This window comes from Lathamus discolor, chromosome 4 (assembly GCF_037157495.1).
Source record: "Lathamus discolor isolate bLatDis1 chromosome 4, bLatDis1.hap1, whole genome shotgun sequence".
Taxonomy (NCBI): Eukaryota; Metazoa; Chordata; class Aves; order Psittaciformes; family Psittacidae; genus Lathamus; species Lathamus discolor.
Window position 1 is genome coordinate 6,258,806 of NC_088887.1, and position 27,565 is coordinate 6,286,370.

At 46.1% G+C, this 27,565-nt stretch overlaps 2 protein-coding genes across 5 annotated transcripts in view; one reads left to right on the forward strand and one right to left on the reverse strand.

The window, feature by feature from the left end:
- The window catches only part of CFAP91 (cilia and flagella associated protein 91), a 36,733-nt gene extending 17,746 nt beyond the window's left edge, over nucleotides 1–18,987 (forward strand). For 2 of the 3 annotated variants that reach the window (XM_065676110.1, XM_065676112.1), the window contains exons 12-18: nucleotides 3,363–3,434; nucleotides 4,963–5,109; nucleotides 8,212–8,433; nucleotides 9,699–9,847; nucleotides 11,051–11,142; nucleotides 14,391–14,707; nucleotides 14,786–15,227. In XM_065676110.1, the coding sequence (XP_065532182.1) occupies nucleotides 3,363–3,434; nucleotides 4,963–5,109; nucleotides 8,212–8,433; nucleotides 9,699–9,847; nucleotides 11,051–11,142; nucleotides 14,391–14,689 (981 nt within the window). In that variant the 3' untranslated portion in view covers nucleotides 14,690–14,707; nucleotides 14,786–15,227. Of the gene's footprint in view, nucleotides 1–3,362; nucleotides 3,435–4,962; nucleotides 5,110–8,211; nucleotides 8,434–9,698; nucleotides 9,848–11,050; nucleotides 11,143–14,390; nucleotides 14,708–14,785; nucleotides 15,228–18,922 lie in introns of those variants that run through there. The other variant, XM_065676111.1, reaches the window with a different exon arrangement.
- A 3,171-nt stretch (nucleotides 18,988–22,158) lies between these two features.
- Nucleotides 22,159–27,565, reverse strand: part of GSK3B (glycogen synthase kinase 3 beta) — a 151,355-nt gene continuing 145,948 nt past the window's right edge. For both annotated transcript variants that reach the window (XM_065676115.1, XM_065676116.1), the window contains one exon: nucleotides 22,159–27,452. In XM_065676115.1, the coding sequence (XP_065532187.1) occupies nucleotides 27,385–27,452 (68 nt within the window). In that variant the 3' untranslated portion in view covers nucleotides 22,159–27,384. The remainder of the gene's footprint in view (nucleotides 27,453–27,565) is intronic.

A 27,565-nucleotide genomic window follows, 5' to 3' on the forward strand; every position in this document is an offset into this window, starting at 1 on the left:
TTTTAGCACTTTTTTTCCTATTGATCCCTGATTGTTTCCTACGTAGTTGTTAAAGGAATGCCAAGACAGGGAAAGAAGGAAGCTTCATTTTTTTTTGTGTATATTAATGTTAGAAATAGCCATCACTATTTCTCAAAACTCTCTTAATCTCTCTTTATTCTATAAAGGTAATAGCAGCTGAAGAATTAAAAATCTTTTACAATAGCTGTGGCCAAATTCTTAATAGACTTTATTTTATAAAGACATAAATTAATAGATGTTATTTCCTTGTTCTAGGGGAACAAAAAGGCAGATGATGATGATGTTGATAGTGATAATGATGATTATTATTATTACTACTATTCAGTGTATTCCAACCTTCTGATCTGACAACACCATCATACTCCAGCAGACCAATTAAGTTTAGTCCCATTGAAGTCAGTGAGACTTTGGGTGCTTATCACTGAGCATGCACTTCATTAATTTGCAGGATGCAGTCTTTGATGAGCCTGCTGCAGTTCATAAAAAAGGATTCTTCTACAGAGACTGAAATAGCAGTAATGATGTGTCACGGGGGATGTGATATGCTGTAGGAAGAAAACAGCTTTTTAACGGAGCTGCAACTTCTTCTCCTTTCTTAAAGTAACATACTTAAGAGGTGACTGCCCCAGTGGATTGCCTTGTCTGGTTATTAACACCATTTTCATGATGTAGTAAGAATCAGACACATTTACCATTTAAACTTGTGAACTTAAGAGAATCACACAACCATGAAAGTGAGAAGGAGAATGTCTTATTAGATCATCCATGCTGTCTTCCTTTGTGCAGTATGGTGTCCTATGTTTTATACAGTCTATTTTAAGATGACTGAAACAGGAATACCTCCTTGGGAAGAGCTTTCCACAGCTTTACTAACTCCTAGGTATTAGATATTGTATTGCAGTGGTAGATGTACACTGTTCAGATTTAGCAGTTTAGCAGATTTTTGAGTACTTCCAGGTAGCATGAAAAGAAATCAGAAAGATTATCCTCCAGTTGTAGTCATTTTTGAGCATGTTTACAGATTAGGGGTTATTTAAGTACACATTATAAAGAGTTTTTGTTCCAGTACAATGGAATTCTACCTAAATGAATTCTGTCAACATTTATTTTATTTTCAAGTGGTGTATGTGTGAACACATAATGAGTAGTGCTCTCCAGTAAAGCTCCATCTGTAAAATCAGGCCACTTCAGCCACTGAAGAGCAGTACTAACATCTCCTGCCTTGCAGAATCCAAGTAGGGTTTCTCCTACTAGTTGGCTGCAAGGAGCACTGAAAGCAAGGCTGTCCTCTGTTGTTAATGTTGTTCTTCCTGCCATACACACATACAAGTACCAACTGTTAAGTGCAGCAGGCTCTTCCCACTGGAGTTGAGGATCTCAAAAGGAAAGTGTGCCAGAGCAACAGGCAGGTGATGTGGGCCACAAAGGGTATAAAAGAAAGTGGAGATAATGGAGGCACTACTGCAGGCCTCTTCAACTCCTTTCCCCCAGTCATTTCTTATGCACTTACCAGCCACAATAAGCTCACGGAGTGCCTCTGGATTCCTTCAGTGCTTTATCACTTTCTCCCAGCCCCCTCTGGTTTTCAGCCTGCTCCTAGAGCCTTCTATATCCTTAATTCACCCTTTTTTAGTATTTTTTTTATTTTTTCCCTGCAGGGCATGATAGGCTTTCCATCTCCCCTCCTTCTCTCCTGCTGGTCTGTAGCAAGCAGATGGAGAAACTGATGATTGCCCTTGCTAAGGCATCATTTGCAGCACTGAACAACAGAAGTACAGAAACATGCATCTCACAAAAATTAGAACCAAATCTTAGTTTAAATCAAACAAAGCAGTTTGGCTTACCTGTCCAGTATATTGCTATCTCCGTATCCAAAGCTTTGTCCTGAAGGGATTTCACACTGGAGCCAGGTGGTGTGGTACTATTTAGCTCTCTAACTGGACTGGAAATTCATCCCTTCTTTCCAGTGAAAAAGAACATACCAAACTGTATGGTAGTCCATGGGCTAGTTCTGTTTTGCTCCTCCTGGGTGGTGATGGGAAAGGCAGGAAAACTTAATCTTCAACACCTAAGAAAAAACAGATACTGAGATTCAAGCCCACAGCACTTCTCTCATCCCACGCTCTTCCCTGTTTTTCTGACACTTCTAAAATACCAAATTTCAATGCAGACCTCATATGCTCTTTATTAAAAAAACTTCCTTGCAATTTTTAGATTTCTTTTTCTCTTTCTTAGGCACCCAATGGGCTTTCTCTTTCTGCTGCTGTCAACTCCAGACTAGAAGACCCCTCAGCAACAAAAAGTGGTGTCAGCTACACCTCCTCTATTTAAAATAAGCTCGCTCCTTACTTCCATCTCCTTCCTTTTTTTTCCCTTCCTTCCTTCCTTTTCTTTCCTTTTCCTTCTTTCCTTTTCCTTCGTTCCTTGTCCTTTCTTCCTTCCTTCTGTTCCCTTTTCCACTATGCTTCATCATTTTTCCGAGCTGGTACAAGGGGAAGTTCAGGTTAGATACAAGGAAGAAGTTCTTTACTGTGAGGGTGATGAGGCACTGGAACAGGTTGCCCAAAGAAGTGGTGAATGCTCCATCCCTGGCAGTGTTCAAGGCCAGGCTGGACAGAGCCTTCGAGTGATATGGTCTAGTGTGAGGTGTCCCTGCTCATGGCAGGGGGTTGGAACTGGATGATCTTAAGGGCCTTTCCAACCCTAACCGTTCTGTGATTCTGTGATCAGTCACACAACGCTAGATCAATAAAGCTCTCAAAGAAACAAATCACAATATAATGTGATTAATTTTATTTCCAAACTATCACTTTCTGGGTGTTACATTAATTGAGTTACTCTGATAAATGTCACCACTGGAATAAATATATAAAAAAATAGTTCATCTGTTCCCTTTTAATTTTATCCCTTTATTATAGTTAACAGATCTCTTCAATAATAATTCTATACCCTTAGTGTCTTGACCTGTTAAATTAAAGTATCTGATGCTCATTTTGCAAACTCAGATTCAGTCAAGTTACAAATAGTGCTTGTAATGCATATGGTAATTTTCTCCATCAGCATCTCCTGATCCTTAGTTACTCATCTCTAAAGACCCTCTAAAATCTCAAATTGAATCTAATTATACAGCCTTTATTCCCCATCTCTTGCAGAACATGGAAGTACATATTATTCTGAGTCACTTTCCTGTCCCTAGAAATTGGAAGATTGGTGTTCAGAAACAGCTGAGAAAAAGCTGGATATAAGTTAGACTTTGTGATAGTCAGATAGACAATCTATAGAAATCTCAGTCTCCAAAGAAATAATCAGTTACTGTGTGGATATTTGTTGTGTTTTGGCAGGAGGAAGAGGAAACAGAACTGGCAGTGATCTGTCTGCAGCAGCTGCTCCGAGGCAGGGCTATTCAGAACATGGTATTCTGTGTCTCTTTGTTTATGTGTCCCTTCAGAGTGATGGAGGGAATGATTGAAAGCATGTTTGCAATCTTTCTTCCACAGCATTAATTAAGGGTAATGAGGCTTCTACAGCATATCCTCCTGTATGTTATCTGGAGTCCCTTAAGGCTGAAGTCTTTGGTCTCCAGCCCAAATTTCTTACAGGAACTTCTAGGTTCCTACTCATGTCTGTGAGTGTCTCCCGGTTCCTGCCATTCCATACACTCAGCACTTTAATTAGATGCTTCATAGCAGAATTATTCAAATGGGAAATTCTAGACTAGATCTGGACTGTGAGTACATTTCGCCTTGATTATGCCAAGATCCCAGGCATAAGAAACCTCCCACATCCCAGCAGGGCAGTTTGTATTTCATACCATCTTTCCACTTTCCTGTGATGGTGAGCTGAACCTTAGATGAGGAGCAATTGAAGCGTAGCACCATGATTTCCAGCAAATGCAGGACCTGTCATTCTGCTCTCAGTGGAGCAGAAGGGGGTCTAGGTAAAAGTTAATTGGGTAGCCACGCTTCATGGGCTTTATGTTAAGCAACTCTATAACTTTTGATCAAACCAGTCCAGAATGCTTGTTCTCATGCCTCCTGAGAATATAACTGATAGCCTCTCTTGCACTAATTATTTAATGTTTGTGAAGTGTTCCCATGTGGGACCCTGAGCTTGCATTGCATTGCAAACAATGCAATACTGTGAAAGTGGCTTGAGGTGGAATAAGGACTTCCCAAGTCTTCTCCAGTTCTGTGGTGATGTATAAGAAATATGTTTGATGCCATTGCAGGACTGTTGTTTTCACATCATGAAACATCCCAGCACCTTAGGAATCTCCTTCCAGCTACTAGTGGATCAGAAATACGTGACTCGGAAAATGATGTCAGCAGGGTTGAGTGATCCTTTGTTGCTATTGGAAGTCCTGTTGGAAGAGAGTTGGAATGACAGTGTCAGGGAAGGGCTGGGTCGCATAGCCCAAGAACAGCAGCAGTTTCAAGAACCTCCACACCAATTTGTTGCTTTGAACTGTTGCTGGACTCCCTGAAAACGAAGGTCAGATAACAGGAGATATTGAAACAGGAGACATCTAATGCTGGACTGAGGAAAGGGGGCAATGCTCACACTGGGAAGCTTTGACACTGAGGCTGATGTAACAGGATATCCAGAAGGCTATTGCCCTTTGCACTTGACATGGGTGTTGCTGTTGTGCATTCCAGTGGTTTGAGTTCTGGGTGAAGCCAAACAGAATTAAAAAAAATTAAAAATAATAAAGTAGCAAGGGGTCATCTGTACTCCACAGCAGAAGGTCTCAACTTTCATCTTCCATGCAGGAGGGTTTAGGCAAGATTTACCTGGCAGCTGTAGTGTTTGCATAAATGTAGCCACAGGTTCGTTACAGAGAGCTAGGTTTTGGAAACAGCTTTTTCTTGGAGAAAAAGGGCAAAAACGTGTTGATCTTTATTCTCCATTTAATATGCTTGGTTGTTTTACTTTATTTTAAAGATGTTTGAAGGGAAGGAGAAGCAGCTGGAACTGATCCGAGAGCTGCGCACCACTCATGCACTCCAGGAGGATGGACGTCTGCTTTTGAAGGCAGAGGAGCAAATGACACTGGCTCTACAGCAGCAGCATGAGTTACATATGCACAAGGTTTGCCTTTATTGATGGGAAGGCTGATTCACAACACTGTCCTGACCAGGCACTCTCTGCTTGCAGTACTGCCAACATTCTCACATTTAATTTCTTTATGTCTCGTATTATCCACAGCACAGAAAGCACCCTAAGGAACAAAACTGTTCTCCTAGAACAGGCCAAGCATTGAATGCCTGAGGGGCTAAAGTTGCTCTCTCACTGCTGTGGGGGCTCTGGGGAATCTCAGAAACAGACTGAGGCGCCCTGACCACAGCTGCTACCCAGCTGCCCTTTGCTTTGTTTGCAGACAGAGCACTTACTTATATATACAGGGCTCTGGACAAACTGCATTGTCAGACAAACCTCATTTCCCCCACATTTTAATCCATTTGACTGGTGCTGTGACCTGGCATCACAATAGACACTTGTCACTCACATCTGTCAGATGTTTTACTGAATGTGTATTACCGCTCTGTCATTTCCCTGTTCCTTTTCTAGCTTGACAACCTCTCACACTCCTCCTTGAGCATAAAACGTTGCAGAAAAAGCCAAGGCAGACTTACCTGGTAAATGTGGCTGGGCTCGAGACTTCTAGAACCTTAGCAACGGTATCACGTTATTGTACTTGCCAGTGTTATGGAGAGCAGAGACATTTTGGGGCTCCATCCTCTGTCAAGGATCAAGTGAGAGCTGGGGATGCAAATTCCCATCCTGTTTCCTTGCAGCACCACAACCTTCCGGAGCAAAATGAATCAAATTGCAAATGCTGGTCTGAAAATGGATCATAAAGAAATTTTGCCCAGACTTCACTGCACCTCAGACATACAATATCTCCCACATTCCTGCAGGTTTTCATGTAGTTTTTACCACTCTCCTGGTTTTTTAGTGACCAGCTGTGAGGCAATTCTGCAGATTAAGATCACAGCATCCACTGGCCTGCTGGCGATGAAGCCAGACCACTGCTTCCTGCTGGGTGGGCAGCAACAAAATTCCCCTCAGATCTCAGTAAAAATTGACCTGGGTGACTGTATTTATAATTTCCAGATGCTCCCTCATACAGAAGGGAGCCCAGGTGTGGAATGCAGGAATACAGAAATACAGAATGTTTTTCACTGAGGAATTCAGAGAAAAAGAAAAGCTTTGGGCATTAGGAGCTTGGCATGCTCCTTTTCTTCTGGAGGCCCAGGTGAGGGAAGGTGAGAGCAGCTCACACACCATAATGACATTCATAGAGAAGAAGAGAGAAAATAGAGATGCTGACCTCTGATCTTAGAATTTCCTTTTGGGAGAGCCACTATCCCCCTCTGCTGGTATCTACCTCCAGTACTCCTGCTTTATGAGGTTTTTCACTATGTCTCTGAAGACTTTGAGACTGTCTCACACATCTCCAAGCATTCTGAACTTTAAAGCTCTCTGGAATACCCATGCAGGAGCTTTCTATGTTTGTGACTCTTTTAGAAAGTCAATGACGATTTGAAGTTCTATAGTTTTTAGCGGTCATAGGTGGTTTTTTTCCCAGGCTTTTGACCTTTCCAGTATAAAAAGGGGCATTTTTCAAGAAATGCTTCCTGCAGAAAGAGGACAGAAACTCCAGATTAAACGGTCAAGGATGAGCAGTGAAAATTTCCAACCTTGTATATAACTAAAGTCTAAGATGAGAGTATTCCTGCATTGTCTTCGTCCATTTCACAGCAGTTTTAGACACAGCACCTAGAGCAATAAAGACAAAGCAGCATGTTAGTTCCATGTTGTACGTCTCTGTGAGGTGGTGCAGTTACTGTATTGCTGTCCTCTATCTGAAACACCTATGGGCTAGGTGCTCTCACTTCCAGTTGCATGCAGTGCTGACAATCCCACTGTCTTTGAAACTGTGCATGAGCAAATGGCACAGCAGTGCAAGAAAGGTGATGTATTACTAATTGTTTTGGATATTTCTGCTCCATTTTGAGGGTTTGGTTTAGATTTTTGTTTTTGTTTACTCTGTTATTGGCTGTTTATTCCAACAGAAACACAGGATCCTGGTCAGTTCCACACATTCCCTCCTGCAAGGACTGTGGCTTCATAGTCCGTACTGGAGATAAGGAACTTACCATAGATCTTGTCTGTTTCTGAATTGCAATCACACGTACTCAACACATAAAACAGGATGTGCTTGGAACAGAGAATGAATGGCGCAGTAACACTGAATACCTGGAATTTAGTCTCAGTTCTGTCACAGACTTTCTGATTTTCCTTTACCTAGAATTTTGAGGCCTTTTTTACACTTCTGCCACATGCATTATAATACCTGTTGATTTGAGTTTGCTAGCAGTTAATAACTTACACAGTTTTAGGTAATAGTTCATAAAACTGTAGGGACTCATGGTTGCTGTATTATCTCAACAAGTTGAATCACTTTGGTTGCATATGAATGTCCAACCAAAGATGTACCATTTCACCGAGGTGACTTTGAATTGTACCAAACATTTTGCATCCTTAGGAGAGGATAGAAATGTGTCTGTGCTCATAATTGCAGTTACCTGAATCTCAGGCTTCCCACTCATACAGGTTGAGGGTTTCCTTTCCAAATGCTAGAAAGAAGTTTCATTTGCAACTTTTGACCCTGTTTTTCTGTTCCGATCTAGCTAAGCTTGGCACAGACATATGGAGGGCATGCAGCTGAAGTAATTTCACTGTCAGTTTTATAGCTCCCCTTTCTTGGTCTGGGCAGTGGAGCATTCCCAGTAACAAGCAGATGGCCTCAGCAACTACTGTGATTATACTCAGAGCCACAAAAGCAGTTCATAATCCCTGGAAATATGGCACATGTAGTGCTTTATCTCCTGCCACCCACCCAAGCACAGGGGCTGCTTGTCCCAGTGTGACAGTTTCAGGGTTATTCCTGCCCTAATTTTGCCATCTTTTAGCCTCTTTTTGCCATCGGAGCCCATATAGAGGCTTATTATATTATGCAGAATCCAGGCCAGTGCAAAAACAAGAAGAATGCAAAACTCCTAGCGTTGTCCCACGGCTGGTCTGAACGTTGCAGAGCTGTTTCACATGCCTGTGGTAGTCCTGGGACTCTGGACAACATTCCAGGCATTTGTAACACAATTCTTTGCTTTTTTTTTTTCTTTAAAGCTGTCATCAGTGGAAACCCACTTGGCCAGGGAAGAAGGAAGGGTATTGGCAAACATATTTGATTTCCTGTCCAAAGAGCTGGTGAGGCTGCAAGAAGAACGCAGGATCCATGCTTTTGTCATGCTGGCTGAGAGGCAGAGGCGGATGCGAGAAGCAGAGGAGAGCGGACGGCGTCAGGTGGAACTGAAGCGGCGTCAGGATGAAGATGAGGTTTTCAGACAGGCAAGAGAGGGAGACTGGTGGAACTGTGTGTAGTCTGTAGGAACTCCCTGCTTGTGGAAGGGTCCATGTGAAAGGGAGCTGCTTCAGCTCTGACTTCTGTGATGGCTAGTTTTAAAATTGAGGGGGAAGGTTTCATGAAGAGAGGGTAACTCCTTTATAAAAGAGCTGTGCCTATTAAATTAAGGATGATCTAAATAACCCTACAGACAGTCCTGTTAAGCATATCATGGATGAACGTAGGTTTCTGAATTTCCACAGCATAAACCTATGGAGAACAGATATACCTAGATCATCTTTAGGAACAATGTTTTGTCAGTACTTGGTTCGTTCAGAAGAACTATTAGGTGCTCTTCCAGGAAGGATGGCTTTAAGCAAGGTTTTGGAAACATTTTGCCCTCCAAAAATGGACTGCAAGTAATAAGAGGTACAAAAATTATTCTGAAGTAATGATAATGGATAACATACCCTCCAGAAACAAAAATCCTGACTTACCATATTCCATAAGTATTCTATAGTCCTGTGCCTATTCCCTAGCTCCTGACTGCATGAAGCATATTTTTCCCAGTTGAAAGGAATGAGTGGGAGCCTAATTGACTAAACCAATAATTTTCAGACTTTGTGGGAGGAGGTTAATACCAAGAGAGTCTGGCATCATGTTTATTTTTCTTTTAATTTTAGCTGCTTCTCTTATCTTTTCTGTTCTCTGAGTGGGAAGCAAGGATGGTCAAAGTGCTATAAGCTTATATACCCTTCAGACTAGCAGAATGAAAACACCTAGATTCTCTGCTCTACAGCCATTATAAAGAAGCCAATAATTTTATCTTGGTTTTATTTATGTTACCTTGACTGGCTTGATGGAACCTTTTTCTTCAGAATTTGCTTGAATGAAAGCTGATTAATTTACTGAAGTCAATAGTGATGATTATTATTTGGCTGTTGTTAGTCAGGGGACCATGAGGAGACCAGAGAACTGAGGAAGCAACACAAAACTGCATTCACAAAACTGACCTGCTGCAGCAGAACTGGATCCGTGGATAAATTTTCCTTCCACCACTGGTTCTTTGCTGCCCTTAATTTCTGTTCAGCTAGTTCTTAGAAAGAATTATTTGAAAATAAATTTTTACACAAGTTGTCCTTCCCAGAGAGCACCTCTGAAAACAAGTCTCAGGCTGGCCAGCCTGAACTTGAGAGTCTGGTGGAAATCCGCTTCCACCACACTCCTGGCACAACAGGCAGAGGAACAACATGTTGGTGTTCTCTTCCAGGTGGTGAAAGTGCACCAGAGCACTATTGACTCCTACTTGGAAGACATTATCCTGAGTAGCATGGAGGACACAGCTGAAGAGCAAGCCAGGGAAGAGATTCAGAGATTGGCTGTAGAAATCAATGACATTGCTTACGAAATGGAAAGTCGGTACGTTATTAAACAGCACATTGGAAGCTGTTCACAGCAGTTTAGAACCTGCCTGCCCATCTGCATCTGTGGTTACATGTATAATCTAAGACATGGGAAAGGCAGAGCAATACTGTTCATGATCGCTTTGTTAGTGTGACTGCTGTATGGGAACCACACTGTTACTATCTGGTACACACACATTAAGTCAATCAGAGCCTTATTTCTATACAGCATGTGCCAGATTCTCTTTGCAAATCGCTTGTGGGATCTGTGAATCACCCTTTTTAGGTTCCTCCATGCCAGTGTGATGCTGTGACTGAGCTTTAAGTGAATCTGGGAACTGCCTAAAGCAATACCCATTCATACTGGTCTTTTCATTTATTTACACTACTACAGAAAATCTATTTGAAAGAGATGCTGAAAGATACAGCTATACAGGAGCCTTTCATTCTGGGGCGGCTGTTCTTTAAGAAACTGCCAGTTTCCATGGGGGTCAGTCATACTGATGGCTGCCTGACAAGGCATTTTGAGTAGAGTAAGTTGTTGAGAACACCACAGTGTTTGGCTGGGGCATCAGCAGTGAATACTTTCCAGGACCTGCCAAACCTCCAGTTCAGTTTCTATGCTATTTTTTTGGAATTGAGCCATAAAAATCCCAGTGACACAGTGACTCTCCTATGGTACAGCAGCTGCGTATTTTGTAACTAGATGAATACAACCAGAATGTTGAAATCCTTGGGGAGAATGAAGCGTAGATAATGCATGCAGCCCCTGGCCAATTGGGAACCCACCAAACACTGGTGTGGAAAAGAGCATGGGGACCAGCCAAATGCAGAGTCACAAAAGGGAAGAATTCAGCAAACTCAGCAATGGGCCAGAGACTAAACTGACAAAGATACAAACCCCCAGAGGTATCTGCATGTATAACTCAGTTTGTCATCAGTGAGAACTGGGTTCTTAAATACCTTTGAGCATAAGGAGTCTAGGGTGATGTTCTTTCCTGGAAATACTGCTTTCCAATGCAGTATTGACAGTGCAGCACAAAGGGGAATTGTCACTGTCACCTATTTGTAGGATAAAGAGAGACCCAGCTTACAATTGCTGCCATGACCATACACTCCCTTGGAAATAGTGGGAATATTTGCAAGGGAGTCTCATGCTTGCGGAGGTGATCTGGAGAGAAAATCAAAGTACTAACACCACTCTGCATCTGTTCTGTAGTCGAACTCACCTACAATCAGAAGAGATTGTAGCAGAGATGGTTTATGATTTCCTCATTCCAGAAGCTGAGAAAATGTCTACCAGGGAAAAAGGTAAGGAGTCCAGTAACTTTGTTCTCTTTGTGAACTGGTTCACCCTCCTCACTCTAGCTCGCTGAAACGAAAGATGCAGTGTCAAGAGTTGTCTCATTTCTCTGAGATTGCTCTTTTGTACTCTGGAGGTAGAAAGTTAAGCCCTTTGACCCTTTTTCACCAATTTCTCATGAGCTGTAGTCTTTTTAAAATAGTGACCTGACTTCAGACTTGATGTAAGGTCTAGGCTGTGCTTTTGCCAAGAAAGGTTAGACCAAATGATTCTTGAGGTCCCTTCCAACTTGGTAATAATCTATTATAAGTTTGGTTTATCTTCAATAATAAACTACATGAAAAGCAGCAGCCCATTGCATCTTCAAAAACAAACTGGGAAGTGTCTTTAAGTAGCATGGCTGTGAATTGTCTGTTATATGGCAATTTCTGAAAGCTGTGTAAAACTTTAACAGGCAGATTACTTAAATATATGCCATATGTGGAAGGAAGGTTATATGCTTTTCTATGGTCTGTCCCCTCCCCACACTGGTTGAGATCTAGAAGCTAAGGTAAGGGTTTAGGGTTGGCTGTAGTGGCATCATGTTTTAAGTAGATAATCTTGCAGTTATAAAGGATGCTTCATTTAGCCAAAATAGAATATTATCTGTCAAAATACAGAGAGGAAGGCCCTGGAAACGTGTGTATTACAGTAAGTATAATGAATAAATGGCTGTTCTTAACTGGGATGTTTCCACTGACCAATATGCTCAGAAGACCGTGGCTAAAAAGTCACCCACTGAAAGTGGGTATAAGTAAAGCAGTTGTGTAACAATAGGGTCTGAAGTGGTCCTTGCTGCACTCTACTTCTCTGACTTGAGAACAAAGGCACTTCATTGCTTTTTATTGCTTTGTGAATGAAAACACAAACCCTGCAAACACATTTTGTGGTATGTGAGTGGTGAAAACTCTTTTTTCTTCCTAGTTTGTGTATTTGTCACAACAACAGTGTCTATTCAGCAGATGGCAATTCTGCATAAACTTAAATCAGCTCCCTCCTCCTTAGCCCTCCTTCTGCAAGCCTACCAAAGCAGGTGATGTAATTTTAGTCAATGAAACCTGCAGCCGGGGCACTAACACACACAGGTTGGCCTGTCTCAGAAAGAAAAACAGGGAGAGAAGACCCGGAGATGGCCTGGGATTCTGGACATACAGAGGTACCACAAAGAAAGAAGATACATACTGGATTTAAATGCAACAGCAGCTAATGAACAAAGCACCTCAGAAGCACTCCCAAGCAACAGAGGGGAAAGAAAATTTAAAATCAGTGCTAACTACAATGGGTTTGCCTGGAAAGCAGAGCTAGACCCCATCAAAAATTAAAGTGGATGCTGGTTGAAGAGCCAGAGCAATAGGTGACAAAGTACAAGAGCTCCTTCAAACACGATAAGGTGAAATTCGCCACAGTATTCTTGTGACAGAAGGCATCGGATGTCAGGAAGAGTCCTGGCTCATACTCTCTTCTGCTAGTGCTGCACGGGTGGAGGGTACTCCATACACTTAAAAAATAGCTGGTCTACCAAATGCACGCTGTGATGAACACACCCTGCCATAAACCTCCTGCACACCTTCTCTGATACCTTCAAAGAAGCAGAATCAGTAACTATTCCATGTAAATCCAAAGGAAATAGTATCAACGAATGGCATTAGATATGAGCATATTAGTGTATTGCATTTCTGTGGCAGCTTTTAAAGCTTTCCCCATAGTGAGCCAGATTATGAATTACAAAACCATGTTTTAGCAACCTGGGCCATGCTTGAGCATACACCTTCCTTGAAACTAGCACGAGGTGATCTGAGAGCACAGTGGTCTGGCCTACCAGAGGAGCAAATCCATTTGTTGAACACAAATTTGCAGGCTTGCACGTCCAGTCTTTACCTACATTTTAGCTTAAACATCTCTATTTTGTCATTACCTAGTCTTTTCTTATTTTTTATCCTCTTTTTGTCATATTCCTATGCATAAAACCAGGGATTATCCAATACTGGCTCACCTTCAAACCCCTCTGCACCTCACTTCTGAAACCTCCCTCAGTGGAAGTACAAGTCAATGTGCTGATGTGAAAAAACTTGCATTTAAAAGGACAATCACTCACCAATTTGAGCCTGCTTTCTTTTAGATGGCATTCACTGTGGATGGACTGCAGCAATAGCAGGAGAGTATTCCCAGTATAGCTGATGCACGATTGAAGCCAAAATGCTTTGGGTAGAGAAAGCTCTCCTGGGAATTGAGAGCTGGATGGTGAAGGTCAGCTTTTCAAATACAGGCGAGATCCGGTTGCATTCATTGTTGACAAAATGGACCTGAGAGATTGATAAACATAAACAGGATGGATTAGGAAGGTTGAGCAACTGACTCAGTGGCGGTATTCAGAGCTGTATGACAGCATGCAAGGCACTAGTGGTTCACATTCACAGTTAAGGTACAGCTCTGCCTTATGTAACAAGCAGACCAAAGCAGCAAGGAAGTCTTAGACTTTTGCTGGGAAGTGACCTAAAGAGAGCCACAGCTCTTTCCTGCAACATTCCCCACACCCTACTTAAAAGCATGCAGTATTTCAAGCTGCATGATTTTTTGCCAGCATGAAGTTTATAGAGTGAGAAAGAAGGAACAAAGAAGAAAGAAGAGGAATGAAGAGAATTGTAGGATGAATGTTTTGGCATGGGTAATAATTTCCTAAGAGGTGGGCTGGAAATATATACAAATGAGATTGGATGAAAACTGTAAAACACGATAAAGAACAATCCTGCAGTAGAAAAAGGGAGATGGTAAGGTAGGTGACTTAATGTGTCTATAGTGTCTCCAAGTCTCAGTCTGAACTCAGTAAGGGTTTCTCAGTGCAGGCAAAATGGTACCACAGGAGAGGGCAGATGTCAGCTCCAGTTTTGTAAAGGTCTGCTGCAACTAACAGGCACTGAAGGAGCACTTATTTTAAAGCCTGATAACATATCCTGGGCAGTTATGCCCTAAGCTGGAAAGGAAGACACTGTGTTTCCCACTGGGGGGGTTAGTCTTCAAAGTGAAATGCAAAGTTGGTTGCTGCTATTAGGTGGCAGTAGAACACTTTCAGCCAAAGTTAGAAGGGCGTGATTTCTTGTTCCTGAGATAGGCTTCTCCACAGCTGCAGGAAGGCTAAAAGCTGTCCCTCCCTTCTCCCCACCAGAGAACTCTTCTCTGCACATTTCCTAGTAAAAACCTTACCTCTTTTTATGCACAGTGAGGCAGTGTCAAAGAAAACACATCTATGCTGCTCATCAGATCATATGCAGGAACACAGAGAAGGTAGTGGCTGATCTGGCACGGCATCAGGAGACATCTGCCAGCAGGATAAAGAGAGACCTTCCTGCTGGGACAGCCGGCACTGCCGTGAGTGAGACAGCTGCTGGCCCAAGTGCAGCTGACAGCACTTGCCCTGCCACGGTTGCAGAGGAGCTAGCTAAACCGTGTGAAGAAAGCGCAGGGCAGACAGCAGATTACCCTCCTGATGGATCAGACAAGGATCCCACAGCCTCCTAAAAACAGAAGACGAGCAAGGTGAGTTTTCCTTCCCCCCATGACTGGTACTTGGAGCATGCCGAAGGAGAGGGAGCACACTGTATTTACTTTCTACAGGGCAACCGGAATGAAAGATCCCCTCTCCACCCTAGGCTGTCCCTCCTGCTGCCTGCTGGCAATGTTGTCCTGGAACCACTCTCTATACATTCTGGTGTGGCAGTCCCAGTCCAGCCCCCTCCCCAAGCAGGTTTGGACCTCATTAGCTATTTTTCCTCTTCTAGTTTTTAACAGAAACTTAAGTGAGAAAGCACTGTTGGTGTTTGTTTTCCTGGCACAGACCAATAAAGATCTGCACCTGGGCTTTCGATGGTGTATCCTTGCATCAGTAACATTAAATGAAACAATATTCCAGAAATGGGGAATTTTGAGTTAAGACCATACACAATCTTTTCTCAAGCATGTCCCACTGATTCCTTAAGTGGAGTAAAGCAGAATGGCTTCCTGCAATAGCGCTGCTGTTAATGAAGTGTTGAATGAATTAAAATGGTCAGCTATCGCATCATCTTTTCATGTAATTATTCCTTCATAAAGAAGAGGTGCCCTTGACCTCATCAGAGTGGTTCCTGCCAACCAGGCAGTGTCTAGCACTAGTAACTAAGGCCAGGTGATAGCAGAATGGTGTGGTGGGGGCTGATGTGTCTTGTGCAAAGAGCCCATTAACCAGTGCTTATGGTTTTTCCTGAAACTTTAACCTTTGGGCTGACCTCTTCTTGCTTTTTAACATTCCAAAAGGAGGACAATTCTAGAAAGAATCTTGCTTTTCCTAACACAGTGTCAGTCGCCCTGGTTTTCCAGCTCCAGGGGCTAGGCAGAAAGGGTCCTGATTTTGCCCTGTTGGCAAGCATCAGGATGTCAGAAATCAGCAGGCCGCAGACAGGCGCAGAGCATCTGATCACAGAGCTGTCAGGGACTAGCTCAGCTCTCCAGCACTCACCTGTCAGAATCCCTGAGCTCTGCGAGTTTAGCGTCTGAAAGGTACAGTTACACCGATACCAGCATCAAAGGCAGGAGCAAGCACAGCCACACCACCACTCCCAAAATGCTTACTCACTGATGGCTACAACTTCTGCAGCAGATAGCAGTATTAGCTCTTAGTGCTAACGTGGTAACAGGCTGATCTCTGACCTCCATCATTTCTCTGGAAGAGACTGCCCGCTTTGTGCTGGGTCTGTGAGGCCTCAGGTGTGGTGGTCCAGCATTGCTCCTTCAAAACAAAACCAGCAGCTGGTCAAAAAATCAGGCTTATTTGTGCAATCCTGGGAAGAAACGTGTCAGCTTTTGTTTTCGGGATCAGGTTGGGGAGGGAGGAGAAGAGAGGAGAAAAAGAATCTGAGTACCCCTGTATTCCACTGAGCTGTGAATAACAACTGGAGAGGGGAAACAGAGCTGCACCAGGAAACTGCTGCTGGTCTCCAGGCCACTAACCAGAGGCAGCAGGTGGGGTCAGGCAGCCTCTGCAAGCACTGCAGGAGTCAGAGATGGGTGATGAGCTCTGGTTAGGACTCTGTGAGGATGATCCCATTAGGGTTTGGGGAAGTCCACATAGCTCGTTGTTAAAAAGGGAAGGTAGCAAATGCAAAACACAGACAGAAACACTGCACAGTGTGGGAGGAGCAGCTGTTCAGGGACCGGCTCTTTTGCCTCAGGCCACCCTGGACAAATTTAGCCTGGTTGAGAGAGGGGGGATAACATGAATCACAAGGTCTGGTGTAATAAGAGAGACATGGAAAACTTGATGCAGCAGAAGAGTAGAATGGGAAGACCGAGCCATCAAGGCATGTAGTGTATGTCTGGGATGGCATGTTGAAAGAAGCATTCTCCATGGGTGCAGTTTGATGTGGTTCTAGAAAGACAAGAGGCATTCCAGCATGTGTGGGATGCAGGTTGAAGTGTTCTGGTCTCCTGGGAGACACAGCCCTCTGCACCACAGCGAGAGGTCAGGGGACTCCAGATGCTTTGCACAGGCTGAGCTATTAATGTCTTGGCTCCTGTTATGACTTAAGGGACACCGCCAGGCTAAAGCCATCTTTTCCACATGACATTGCCTCACGTGTAAACTAAAGTCCATGGCAGGATTCCTGCAGGAAGCTCTGCTCTAGAAACTGCTTCCAATCAGCATGTGCAGGTGTTTTTTTCAGGCTTTACAGAATGTGCCTTGAGAAGGAAAACGAGCATGGTGAGAGGGAATGGGGATCATAAATCAACAGCACAAGAATGCACCGTTCCTTCTCACAGCAGGAGCCAGAACAACCCTGGGGAGGAGCCTGTACCTGAAACAGACCCAGCAGATGCCTCTAGGGCTGCACCAGTACAGTGGAAACAGGGGAATTCTGCTCATCCCACTTTTCTTTCCCCAGCTGCCGGCCAGAGGGAGCCTGGTTGTGCTGCCCTGCAGCTTCTGCATCCCAACAGGGGTGGGAGACCAAAGCCTGCGGGGTCACTGCGCTGCGGGAATGCTGCGGAATCGGCCTCTTGGCTGACGAGCGAACAAATGAGGGAATGGATGAATGAATGAATGCATGCAGAGTGTCCCAGGTCTTCCCTGCTGATATTCCCCTGATCCCTGCTCTTGCAGTGTGGAAGGAGGAAATCCTGTAGCAATCATTGCAGTTCAGACCAACAAAAAGGACTTTCAGTAAGACAACTGGAAGCCAACACACCTTTTTCATGGAAACCTAGAATGGTTTGGGTTGGAAGGGACCTTAAAGCTCATCCAGTTCCAACCCCTGCCACAGGCAGGAACACATGCTTGGAGTGTGAACACTACCCATGCTCTCGATGCAGATGCAGCAATAAGCCTGAAGGATGTAACTGGTGCTCTTATGTAGCCCCTAAACTGAAAGCACACTAAACCACCTCCTAAATACCCTTTTTGGGCAGTATCTTCTCACACACCATTTTACATCCCTAAAGCAGCTGCTCCCACCAGTGTTACGGAGACTGGAAAGCTGCATTCCCTCCTTTCTGCTTAAATTGCAGCAGGATCAGTCCTAAGAACAAATCTTCCTTTTCTTTATTACTGAGACAGGAAAAGCCAGCCCTTCCCTTTACAGCCTCTTGCAATCCCCATGCTGGTTCCTTACCTACTGAAGCCTTTCTCCACCTGCCATGTAATTTTTCTGCCTCCAGCCAAATGCAGACCATTTTTCATTGCTGTGCAGGCCTCAGATCTGTTGTCTCCAGCACCAACAGCTGACATCGACCAACCTGTTCCTTGCCCTGGTGCCATGAAACAAAAGCGTTGAGGGGAACGAGGTGTAACTGAGATGGTCCAAAGACTCCCCCAGCTGGGAGTCCCTTCATTTCCCTAGGCTGGTAACAGATGACAGCATCCCAGGCAACATAGAATCATAGAATAGTTAGGGTTGGAAAGGACCTCAAGATCATCCAGTTCCAACCCCCCTGCCATGGGCAGGGACACCTCACACTAAACCATCCAACACAAGGCTTCATCCAACCTGGCCTTGAACACTGCCAGGGATGGAGCACTCACAACCTCCCTGGGCAACCCATTCCAGTGCCTCACCACCCTCACAGGAAAGAACTTCCTCCTTATATCCAATCTAAACTTCCCCTGTTTAAGTTTGACCCCGTTACCCCTTGTCCTGTCACTACAGTCCCTGATGAAGAGTCCCTCCCCAGCATCCCTATAGGCCCCCTTCAGACACTGGAAGGCTGCTCTGAGGTCCCCACACAGCCTTCTCTTCTCCAGGCTGAACAGCCCCAACTTCCTCAGCCTGTCTTCATACGGGAGGTGCTCCAGTCCCCTGATCATCCTCGTGGCCTCCTCTGGACTTGTTCCAGCAGTTCCATGTCCTTTTTATGTTGAGGACACCAGAACTGCACACAATGCTCCAGGTGAGGTCTCACAAGAGCAGAGTAGAGGGGCAGGATCACATCAATGATCAAAAGCAATGAGCAGAAATGCCCTCACAGAACCTGGGTCTTACCAGCAATCACCATCTGCCTCCTGAGCACTCCTGCCTGGCAAAGGTTTTGGTTACAAGAAAGCTGCAGAAGGGAGGAGGAGGAGCTGCTTGCTCTTGTGCTGTAAGAAACATAGAATCAAACATAGAATCCCAAAAACATTTAGGTTGGGAAAGACCTTTAAGATCAAGTCCAACCATTCCCCCAGCACTGCTGAGCGCACCACTAACCCATGGCACTGAGGGCCTCGTCTCCATCTCTTTACAGTGACTCCAGCACTGCCCTGGGCAGCCTGTTCCAGTGCCTCACAAACCTTTTCGGGAAGGAATTGTTCCTCACCTCCAGTCTAAGCCTCCCCTGGCACAGCTTGAGGCCGTTTCCTCTTGTCCTGTCGCTTGTTACTTGGGAGGAGAGCCCGACCCCACCTCCTTGCAGCTTTGAAGAACGCTTTGAGGAATGATCAAGGGGTTGCCTGTGCGCTGGTGAGAGATGGATGGACACATTTTGCTTCCTCTCAAGCCCACATGGCTTTCCCACTCCGTATCTGACGCCAGCTCGCTCCCTGCAGCCACGGCCTCCCTCTGACAAGACCTGCCACGTGTCCCCGCGTCAGTGGCTGGGCGCAGGACACCACAAACGCTCACCACCTGCAGGGCCCATGGCTCCCAGCTCCGCCGGGCACCTGTGCCCAGGGCTGAGGCTTTCTTTGCCTCCAGCCACATTTCCTCACTGTGCAGCAAGTGAGGGGGCTCTGCAGCCTGCCCAGGGCTTGGGCTCTCCTGACGGATCACCCCAGTCTGCTGCGGCTGCTCACAAGCTTCCACAAGGGAAGAGGTTGCTCATTCCCCACTTACCTTGTCCTGGAGGAGCCAGCCTTGCCTCTGGGGAGCACAGGCAGAGATCAGCGACGCAGAGAGCAGGGGATCCCTGAAACAGAGAACTCGAACTCCAGTGCAGACTGTCAGGGGGCAGCAGGATGCACCAAGAAGAAAACATCCGTGCCAGGACACCAGGGGTGCACTGGCTGTGCAACAAGGTCAGGACCGCACCTGCATCGACGAAAGCCTCAGCGCTGTGTGATGCTCACACCAGGACACGAGCCCAGGTTCCCTGCCATGCCCCACGCGGTGCTGCTCCCCACACCCTTTCCTTCCCCACCAGAGCCTGGGGCTGGCAGCAGCTTGGGTCTGACCCTGCAGCCTTTGGGCACGGCTGGCCGAGCAGCCCTTCCTAGGACCAAGGGACGGAAGTGAGATTCAAGACCGGCTGGTGAGGTTGTGTACCATGTGCTGAGCTCGCTGCCTCCAGAGCTTGATGCTTCAGGCACAAACACCGCGCTCCCACTCTCACCTCCGCGTTCTGATGCTTGCTTCCCTCCTGCTTTGTGGCTCTTGTTCTTCTCCCACAGAAAGCGACCTGGACCTTCCCCACCAGCAGCCTGAAAGCTGCCACCTTCCAGATAACAAACACCAGTAGCCCTGACATTGACTTTCATTTCCAGCGCAGATGGCTGGAAGGTTGGTTGATAAAGACAAAGCATGTCAGTGGAGCAGACTTTTGTACCGCATTCAGCGTGGTGCTGCCGTGCGTTTGGTTTAGCATCTTAAGTCATTCAAAGGTGTCGGTGACTGACAGCTCAGTGCATTTGAACCTGGTTTACAAGCAGATCTTGGGAGGTATTCTCACACAGGGAACAGTGACAGGATAACTGTTGCCTGGAAGGCTGTGTGGGAACAGGCTCTTGATGCTAATGTGTTTCATGTTATGCTTTAAAAAGGCGATTGGAACGAAAATACACAAGTCCCATTGCTAATGTTCACAGGAATTACAACTGGAGGGAGCAACGGATGAAGTGGACACCTGCAGCCTCCACACAGAGGGGTGAATGTAGTCCTCAGGCAAGGAGACAACAGCACCAGCTGCAAGATGCTCTCTTGTGCATCTTTGACAGTGGGGACTGCTGTAGGAATCCTCTGCCTGGTTTTGGTACCTGCTGCTTAAGGAGGGTATTAAAAGCTGTTGTAAAGGAGATGATACAATTAGAAAGATGTGAAGGAGCTGAAGTTCCCCTTCCAGTCAGCTTAGCAAGAAGTTATGTGGTGACTGGGTCCTGCTCAGGGGGCCCTGACCTTCAGAAGAGAGACCAGAGACTGGAGCAGAGGGCTCCTGTGCAAACACAGGGAAGAATGGGAGCCCACAGCTTGCATTCACCCTGGGAGAAGGCCAGGAGAGGCAGAAGACCTCAGTGCCCACGTCTGGAGGAGAAGTGCCCAAGGATAACTCACCACCACGCCGAGTGCCTGAGGACTGTGATGAGCAGTGGCAACCTTCAAATCAATGAACTCACTCAGCAAGGTGCTGCAGTTCAGGCAGCGATGCCTTTGCCGATGTAAGTGGCCACCCTCAATCCCAGGGGCCAGACTTGCCAAGCGGAGCAGCTCCGCTCTCAGCACATGAGGTCCCGGGACTGATGTAAGTGAAGCGATGGCATCGTTGCTTCTGGTGCTGCCAGGCTGTGGTCAGCTCCCTGGTCCCTTTGCCCAGGTAACCCAGTGCAGGCCTGAGTGGTGGGGGCTGAACAAAACCAGCTCCGTGCCCCCGTGGCCGAGCTGGGGCCGGCACTGCTCTGGGGGGCGCAGGCAGCACGGCCACCGCACCAAGGTGCTGTTTGGGGCCGGCTCCCCCCCAAAGCCCCAGCCCTGGGCATGGCCGGGCCCCCCCTTCCCACCCCGCTCCCACCCCTGCAGTGGGAGCGCAGTGCCGGGGGTGCCGCAGGGAACCGCGTGCCGGGCCCAGGAACAAACCAGGAGGAGGCTTCTCTGCAATAGAAATCTGTTTTTATTGAAGCAGCAGTCACATACCTCGCATCTAGCCTTTAGGATAGCGACAGAGCGGCCCCGGCCGGGTCACAGAGCCCAGAACAAGGAGGTTTGTTTTATCTTTTGCGCTAATAGACACGTCATGGTGAACACACACAGCATCCAGTACCGGAAACCCACCCCAGAGCGAGCTACTGCTGATTTGCTGGAGGAACGGTCCACTGGACGTGGTCTCGACAAACTTTACAGATCACCACCAAAGAACATTACTAATGGGATCCAATGATAAAAAGAAAACCAAACCCCAACCAACCATGAGTGCAGGATTCAAAGCCAGCCGTTTACACAGGTTCTTCAGTTCGTATCTATAGGTGGGACGGTGAAGGAAGATCGGTTGGTTTTAATTTGAAGTGATTTGTGTCCCAGGGTTCCTCTCTCCATCAACTCAAACGGCATCGGAGACAAGCTGGCACCTCGTGGAAACCAGCATGGAGTAACACAGCTCGGTTAAGACAACGCGCTCGTTTCTTGTGGCTTTTTCCTTTCCGTTATCATGACACAGATTCACGTCCACCTCATCCTTGCGGAGTGGAAAGAGGCGTGAGGTGAGGAGACGGGAGAGAAGGCCGAGGGAGGAGGAGGGAAGAAAGGGGCAATGGTTTGAAATAAAGACCACACACTTGGTATTGTTTAAATTTCATTTCCAGGCTAACCTACGTTTTATTTAATGCAAATTACAGTACCAGGTAACTAGTTCCGAACCGAGTCACACAGAACAAAACGTATTTACAAGGGGGAGTAAGGGGCAGGGGAAATAATAAAACATTGAGCATACTTTCCACAAAAAAAAAAAAAAAAAGAAAAGTTTATATTTCAAATGAAAAAAAAAAAGAAAAAAAAATAAGAAATAAAAATCAGTCACAGAGGCATTCAAGTAGTAATAATGTTATACAGGTTTTGCTTCTCCTTTAGATCAAGACAGATTTGCACAAGTGTATGCAATAGTTTGTATACAACCCACAGTCCTTAATATATATATATATATTTGTTTAGATTTCCGTTTTTGGAGATGGAAGTGGTCACGCTAATCGGTGTGTACAGGCCCAAGTGATCCATCAGCAACACATTAATGAACGCAAATTTTACAGGCAAGCAAATTATATATATATAAATATATTTTATATATATATATTAAAAATAAATGGAGAAAGACCAACACAAGGAAGCTACTTTTCTCGAGCTAACCCCTTAGGTACTGTTTTCCTTTCCTGTCCGTTTTGCTGTTATTGCAGTGTTGCAAAACGAAGCCAACGATGACCAGGACCGGTCGAGAGCCCCGTGGAAGTGAGCTGCCACCCCGGGGTACTCGCTGGCTGTGCCCCAGAGGCAGAGCCCGGACCGAACACCCTCACTGTGCTTTTCCTTTTCCTCTGCGGTGGCTGAGGTTCCAGTACAGGAGCACGTGTCTGACAGGCCGCTTGGATTCTACTGTTCCAAGTACTGAAAACCAGGGGGGGGCGGAACGGGGGCAAGGGGGGGGGATTTTCAGTTGCAAGTTACAGGCGCCTGCCGTTATTGTAGGTAAAGCTTGGCTTCGAAATAAGAGGACAAAGTGTTGGGGATCTTCTACCAGCCGATTTTCTTTTGAAGGTCTTTTTGCCTTTCCCTAGCAAGGTAGGTAAATGTAAGGTGAAAGAACACCAGTGTCTCGATCAGGCATCCACTGGGGTGGACAGACTGCGATCGAGTCTGGCTCAGAGACCCACGCCACAGCAAGGCTGATGTAAAGGGCAGATCAAGACCAGACTGGGTTAAAAAACAAGCCCGAAAGAGAATAACAGAAGAGAGGGACAGCTCTGAGCAGACTGTCACCAACAGCTTGGCATCACTGACCTTCGTGTCACCAGAAAGAAAGTGCAGCCTCTGCTTCACTGGAATGAACACGAGATGCTTCGAAATAAAACAGCAACCTTTGGTTTGGTAAAGAGTTAAGTGTTTTCCCATTCAAGACAATCTTATGTGGAATACTAACAAGGTAGTAAAACACAAGCAAACTAGTTTTAGAAACAAGGCCTTCGTGCTGGGCACAAGAAATCAAGAGTCATGTTCAACTTATCTCAAGAAAACAAAAAGTGACTTTGGGGAGGGGAAGCGGGGAAAACAAGAAGGAAGGGAAGGGAAAGTGCCCCCGGGCAGAAGAAACCACCATGGTCTCCTACAGCGATGCCCCCGTTCCTCAGCAGCCGAGGGGCTCCGGGCAGAGCATCCCTGCGGGATATGCAAGGGGGTCCCTCCCCGGGGGCCCGGCCGCTGTCCCCGGCACAGCCGCAGGGAGGGTGGGGAGGCCGAGCCTCCTGGAAGCTGCAGGACTGGGGGGATCGATGAGCAAAGTCTAAATGAGCTCTGGGGCAAGTGTCCGAAGGGAACCGGTGGCTGCCGGCGGGAGGAGGAGAGGGCAGGGTGGGCAACTTGGAGACATCCCCAAAGCCACGGCTCCCATGACATGGATGATGGTGGAGACGGTTTCCTCTCATTCTGCTACTGATCAGGGTATCACCGAAACCTTACAGCACTCAAAGAGTTAGAAAGCAGAGGGGGGAGCAAAGATGCGGGTTTGGGGAGGGAGGAAGGGGCGAGACATCATTGATAAAGGAGGGGAGGGGGGGAAAAAAAAGGGAAATAAAATTCAAAAAATCATGGAAGCGAAGGCACTCCAAACTATATAGATACACTATACATCGCTAGAGTTATTGTTACAATAATACAGGCCGGTACCTACTGTACAGAGTTAAAACTATATGGCTTTAAAAAGCTCGTCTACATTTTGTCTGATTATTAAACAGAATCACTGCCCTGAACGGTAACTTTTTGCTCATTAATAACAGTTCCTGGGTCCACATATTTACATACAAAACAATAAAACTCAAACAACAACCAATAGCACGGATGTACACGCTTGAATTTGGTGAGGAGCTTTTGGGGAGGTTTTTGGTTGGGTTTTTTTTTTTCCTTTTTTTTTTTCTTTTTTCTGTCTCCTTATTTACAAAATCGGTTGTTCAAAGACCTGGATCTGATGTACAAAAGAGTGTGAGATCCTGCCATGATCCTTGAAAACAAGAACTAGAACCAGAGGGGCAGCCCTGACCCTCCCCAGCCTAACACACACACACACACACACACGACACACACAGACGCCAGCACGGTCACAAAACCAGAGAGGAAAGCTCTGCGCTCCCCTTCACCAGCCTTCAACCCCAAGGCGGAAGGATAGGAAAGGGAAGAGCAGCCCCAATTCCTGGCACAAGCAGCACCTTCTCTTCATTATTTGTATCCCTGCTTTTAAGCACTGTGTTCATTCACTACCTTCACATGACAATGCCTGTGGCCAATGCCTCAGCAGTGTCACCCACACAGCGGATCCATCCCCTGCTGCTGCCCTGCTTTTGGAGCCGCCCGCATCTATCTGGATCACTGGGTCAGCCAAGCCCTTCCACTTACCTTTCGGGACACTGACTAGCCGAGCTCTCGTGTTCAGACGCTCTTCAGCCCTTCCTCTTCAGCTGCAGGGAAGGATTTGGAACGCTGCCTGTTTCTAAATGTGGGTGCGCTTTCCTATGCAGCCAGCCGGGATTTAACAACAGCTAAAAAGCTTTCAAACCCCCTTTTCTCTGCATGTGTGTGCGCGCCTGTGTGTGCCCGACAGCAAACACAACACGAAGGTGGTCACTCACCTCTTGAAACAGCTCCTGCCTCCCCAGACCCGCGCTCGCTGCGTGTCAGGTGGGAGGGAAGAGAGCAGGCCTGTTCCCAGCTCCAGGGCTGCTAAGAGTGGCCACAAAACAAATCCCACATCAACAGCATCAAAAGGTACAAGAAGAAATGCACCCAGCTCGTGAGTGAAAGCTCTGCTGCTGCGGCCAAGCACACCAAAGCTGCTACTGCTGCCTACCCCTGGGCCACGCATCGGTCCCCGTGCTCCCGAAAAGCAACTGCTTGCCTTAAGAGATGCCCGGGTCAGATGGAACAGCTTACTAAGCACCAGAGGTGATGGACTACAGCTCCTCCAGAGGGGGTAAGGCCGGAGCGGACACCCACCGCAAGCCTAGGTCTCTGCCATGTCCCGTTTCCATGCCGTGGCTGTGCCCGGCCGCTCACCTGACCCTTTCCCGAGGAATATTGCTTTGACTTCAGGAAGAGAGATGTGGATGCTCGCGCCACGCGCCGCTGCGGGAAGGAAACCCGGGCCCTGACCAGATGGACTAGAACAAGCGTTCACCTCGCGCTCCGGGCAGACTGTTTCGAGATCGTAGACAAAATAGAAAAAGCAGTGTTGTATCTATGTATACATGTATATATTTATATAATATATATACACACACACTCATATATAGCCAGCTTTCCTACAAGTCAGCAGGTACATATTACTGTCGAGAGCACTTGGATGTGTATTTTAATATTCTACCAAATGTAAAACCATAATGGCAACGTGGCAACACGCATCAATAAATAGAGATCAAAAAAGAAGCAGCAGCAAGAGGTTAAAAAAGATGAAATTAAATACAGGTTCTAGCTGTGGATTTAAAATCAGAGCTATCGGAGAACGTGGCATCCTGCGAGTTAAAACTGCCGTTAAAAAAGGAAGGTATTACAAAAGAAACCAGTAGACTGTTAACAGTTCACATTATAAACCCTGGTGTCCTCCTCCTGTGCGCACCTTGGGAAAGGGCAGCCTGTTCAAACCGAGAGCCGGGGAAAGCGGGGGGGGGGAAAAGAAGAGGAACTGAAATAAACCCCGAAACCAAACCCGCTTTCACAGCAGCCACTTCCCAAAGAGTCCCTCAAACACCCCCAGTCAGGCCGAGGGATTTGTTCATCCGCTCTTCTCTGCTGAAGATGGGAGCTGACTGGGTGCCGGCACCGGCCCGCGACACAGGGGAGCTCCGGCGGGGCAAAGGAGCTGCTTCCAAAGGCTAACGGCCTGCGGTGGTGCATGTGTGTGTATTATATTATACATAACCCACGGGGGTAGACTTTGCCCTTACTGAAGCTGCAGGTTTCCTCACCGCTAGCACTGGTTTTTACAATGAAAGGCTTCCAGTAGCGGGTCAAGCCTGCGATACACAGCAAACCCTCCCACCCCCCCAACCCTATGGCAACCTATTTCCCTACCACGTTGCCCGCTCCCCATCCCGAGCCGGGGCAGTTCTTCAGACAACCTGGGAGATGGATTCGCTGACAAGAAACGCTGAGCTCTGCCGAATGACCCCTGCTAAGCTCCCGACCAAATTCAAGCTGTGCAACTACATCAAAGTCCGAAACGTCACTTAAAAAGAAAATAAAAAAAGAGGTTAAAAAAAAAAAAAAATTAAAAAAAAAAAAAAAATTTCAGCAGAGAATGAGGTTTGGGTTTTTTTTTTTTTGTTGTTTTGGTGGTTTTTTTTTCCTTTTTTGTTTTTTTTTTCCTTCTTTCTGTTGTGGGAGAGGGCATGAGGCAAGAGTCCTGGTTCTGAAGTACACAACAGCAAACTTCCAACATGAAGAGATTGTCGAGGGGAGAGACATTGGTGTGTTGTATTGCTCCGCTTTCCCTCCTCCCCCCCACCTAGTCCCCTGCCCCGGACACCCTGCAGAGTGAGAATACAATGAAACTGGTTTGTATTTATAGATATTTTACAAGGTTAAATAAGAACAACAATAATAATAATAAAAAATTGAACACTAAAATGAACAGGTTGCTTGGTTGGTTGGTTTTTTCTTTTTTTTTTTTGTTTTCTTTCCTTTTTTTTTTTTTTTGGGTTTTTTTTTTTTCTCTCCTCTTTTTAATTTTCTTTCCAAATGAGACCAGTGTTGCTGAGCAAGACTCAAAATTACTGGTGATTTTTCCTGTGCAGCTGGCTGCTTGGTACTGGTTCAGGTGGAGTTGGAGGCTGATGCTGTAGCTACGCTATTGGTCTGAACTCGTTCTCCTGCGTTAACATCTGCAAACGACAGGCAAGAGAGGAAGGGAAGAGAGAAAAAAAAACAACCAGCATTACCTCCAACATACAGACACATCTGGAAACAACAGCCGCGACATTCCCCACGCTGGGAA